General features: G+C 50.1%; 1 protein-coding gene across 1 annotated transcript; it reads right to left on the bottom strand.

Annotated features, from left to right (window-relative positions):
• Window positions 1–1,733: 1,733 nt before the first annotated feature.
• PIN4 (peptidylprolyl cis/trans isomerase, NIMA-interacting 4) lies at window positions 1,734–3,565 on the bottom strand. The gene is made up of 4 exons (XM_026072148.1): window positions 3,474–3,565; window positions 3,183–3,244; window positions 2,912–3,031; window positions 1,734–1,931 (listed from the first exon to the last, which is right to left on the bottom strand). Exons 1-4 carry the CDS (start codon window positions 3,511–3,513, stop codon window positions 1,773–1,775), a joined length of 381 nt encoding a protein of 126 aa, XP_025927933.1. The 5' UTR covers window positions 3,514–3,565; the 3' UTR covers window positions 1,734–1,772.
• Window positions 3,566–3,571: the final 6 nt, after the last annotated feature.

The following is a 3,571-nucleotide window of genomic DNA, read 5'->3' as shown; positions in this document are numbered from 1 at the left end:
AGTATCTGTTATAATATTTGTCTGCTTGTTTAACTTGCCCCTCTGACATCTTTACTTTTTACAATGAGGTAAACTTGGCCAGGGGAAACTCACAACTGTAACCAACTGCAGCATATTCTTTCCTTGTGACAGCAAAAGAATTTTAAGGCCCCCTCATGCCACGTATGTTGTTTAATATCTAGCAAGTTTGCCTTCTGTATTACAGTGTGTAGCATGGGACTTTCACACCTTCCTGAGTTTTTTTTTGTTTTTGTTTTGTTTTTTTTGTGTCTGTAGAAGAAACTGGTCTGAATTTAAATCTTCTGTACTAGAAGATATTCCAAATACAAATAATGATCCTGTCAGAACGGGAGAAAATGGGGGGATGCACTGATGCGCTTCTGCTAATAGGTAGAACAAAGCCTTTGTAGCCTGTAAACAACTAGTTTATTAATAGAGCATCCCTTAAATGTGGCCACATCTGCTCTCATGCTACCGAAAGGCCTGTCTGCCTTTTGTAACAAAATACTAATGAACACAGAGCTTTACAAACAGCGGTTGGCCTCTGGAAGCATGCAGTTCTTCAAACAAAAAAACCACCCCAATAAGTGGGGGAGGAGAAAACAAGACCTGCCCTGGTTTCAGTCTCACTTCTTTCTTGTATTTAATCTTGGAAAAGACTTTTTGTTCTATTTAAGGGCTCAGAGGTAAGGACAAAACACTATCTCCAATAGAGTAGGATGTTCACCTGCAAACAAAGCCAAAGGTTGTCAGTAGCTATGTCTGGTTTGAGAACTATCTTTCAGCAGTGCACTGAAATATCTATTGCTAAAATCCAAGATGCAAGAGACATGCTAGGCTGTCTCAGTCACATTGGTCATGCTATCCTTTTTGCCAGCTTTGCCAGAAGGAAGAGTCTAAAGCCTAGCAGGCTGTGGTATGTACTGCATGCCTAACAGCAGGGGGATGCAGGAGGCAACAAGCAAGCAATTAGAGAGTGTGGGGTTTTTTTTGTTGTTTTTTTTCCTCTCCCCCTCTAGCTTTCCTCTCACTCAACCCTAAGTTACAGTTTCTTGCCCAAGCTATGAGTGGATATGGTGTAGCTTTAGATTTAGGTTATTTTCTATGCAGTAATAGACATGCCTCCTCTTCTCATCCACCTTTCCCCAATCCACCTTCCTCTCCTTCCCCCAGCTATGATCATAGTCATGGTGCCTCCAGCCTTGGGTTATTTATCACCACCTCTACTTAGTAACTGATACCCTGTGCACACCAATGAGTCTGCCCAAGGCAGGGAACAGTAGTTCTAGCTGTAACATTATCCAAACTTTACCAAAGGGAGACTTCCCAAGACAAGTGTGGTCACCTCCAGAGCTCTGGAGCAGAAATGGTAGTGTAAGAGCTGTTCATGTTCCCACTAGTGAGGATGGGATAAAGACATGTGCTCTAGGGAGTTCCTCTTTCTCTCACCAGAAGACTTGCATTTGTACATAAAAGTCTGAGTTTCTTATTCAGGTGAACAACTCATCTTTGCAACAGGAACACCAAGAGCTAGACAGCAAGACAAAGACCTCAACTGCTGAAAACTACTGCCTGACCTTTTCAAGGAGTGCTCTACCTCTCTGTATGGCTTTGTTCTCTGTTGGCTCTATTCTGTGCCTCCTGCCAAAATGACAGAGAAGATCAGATGTTTCAAAAACATGCTGCTGGTTATGACCATTCTGCTGCAAGGTCAAGGTGCCTGGGAAGCTCTCTGAATTCAAGCAATCAAAAGTTTAATGATCATTCATATTTTATTTCCTTCCTTCCACCATGATAATGTGGTACCCAAACTTTGTTTTGACAGGAGGGTCTGTATATACTGGCTTGTCCATGCTGCTCACAGGCAAGGCAAATGCTGCATCCTGGAAAGGTCCCACCATGGAACCTCTGGTCATCCAGCCCAAGTCTCCCTGGAAGAAGGAATCAACAGGGTTAAGCTTTGAGAATCTCACTGCAAAAGGTGTCTCTTCAGCAGGAAGGGTGGGTGATGTGTTCATGAGACAGGAGACGTTTCCAGCCAGTGTTTGGAAGTCTCAGTCTCTGCAGTGTGTACCACTTCATAAAGGGGAGGACAACACAGGGATGAACTCTCAGTGGTGCCTCTCAGCAAGTGATGGCTGGCTAGAACCAAGGCAGGCCAGCACCCTGCCCTTAACAAGTGCTTTCCTGCTGCTGTGGGGTTTGTATGCTTCAGCTGTGCCTTTCTGCTCTCTTGCCTTTGCCTGTACGAAGAAAACTGTTCATCTTGCTTCTACTGTTCTCCATTCTAACAAATTCCTCGCCCCAAACACAATGCACCTCCTTTGTCATCCCAAAGCAGTACTCAATCCCGTATGCCCAGAGCCTATTGATGGTGCCCCAGCCCTAGCCTGAATAAGAAGTGTAGGGCTGGGTAGGGGGCCTTGAAGCAGGTGCTGAGATCAGGGCAGCCTCAGGACTTAAGAGCTGTTTCCATCAATAACTGGACTGGCAGGAGTTGCCAATGCATAGATGCAGAGTCACGCTGTAGGATAGCTGTCCTTATGGAAATGTTTAATCATTACTTATCTGAATATGAGTCCATAGCCCCAGCTCTGCTGGCACATAAGTACTTTCTGCTGAGCCAATGCTAACTGCTTGTGCCTTTGCGTAGCAGTTAAGGTTGCCCCTGACATTTGTTTGCACACCACCAAGGATGAGTCAAGGACATGGGGATGCTGTGCTTGAAGGTACTGAAACAAACTTTCTGAAGGTGCCTAGGTACATCATGCTCCTTCAGGTGTGCAGTACTGAAATACCAGTGTCAGGCAATGAGACCAGGTTCCCCCAAAGGCCGCTTCCCTGTCTATCAGACCATGCTACCCTCCCCTGAGAAATGTCTAGAGAACAGACATAAGACAGCAGCACATACCCCTTGTCTGGCTTTATCCTCGCTGTACTGTGTGGCTACTTCACTGAAGTGCACTCCGGACTTCAGCTTCTCCATGGCCTCCATGGCTTTGCCGTGCTTTTCGCACAAGATGTGTCGAACCTAGAGGACAAGGGTAAAGCACAGAACGGGGCCAGGGTCCCCACCAGGCAGGCACATCCGTGGCTGGGTCATCCCAGCGGTGCAAACCCGAGCTGCAGCGCTGGGGCGGCAGCGCAGGGCCCGATGCAGCGCCGCCCCGGCCCGGCCTCACCTTCACGGCGCTGCCGCCGCCCTTCGGGCCCTGGGCCTTGCCCTCGCCGCCGCCGTCGCCACCTGTGAACGCAGCGCCATGAGGCGGGCGGGCACCGGCCCCAGCGGCACCCCCGCCGCCCGGGCCCGGGCACTCACCGCCCGCCTCGCCCCAGTCGTCCCGCTCTGCCGCCCCCCGTTACTAGTGTCCCATTGCCGGGGCCGCTACCCCTGCCGGTACCGGTGTCCCATTGCCGGGGCCGCCGCCACCCCCCGGGGCCGGTGGCCCCGGCCCGATGCGGGCCCCGCTCACCCTTGCCCCCCTTGCCGCCGCCTTTCCCTTTCGGAGGCATCCTGCTGCCCGCGCTACCCAGCCGTCACCAGAGCGCGCCGCGCCGCAGGGAGGCCCCG

Source organism: Apteryx rowi, unplaced genomic scaffold (assembly GCF_003343035.1).
Source record: "Apteryx rowi isolate R43461 unplaced genomic scaffold, aptRow1 scaffold_338, whole genome shotgun sequence".
Taxonomy (NCBI): Eukaryota; Metazoa; Chordata; class Aves; order Apterygiformes; family Apterygidae; genus Apteryx; species Apteryx rowi.
This window is presented reverse-complemented; position numbering and strand designations above follow the sequence as displayed.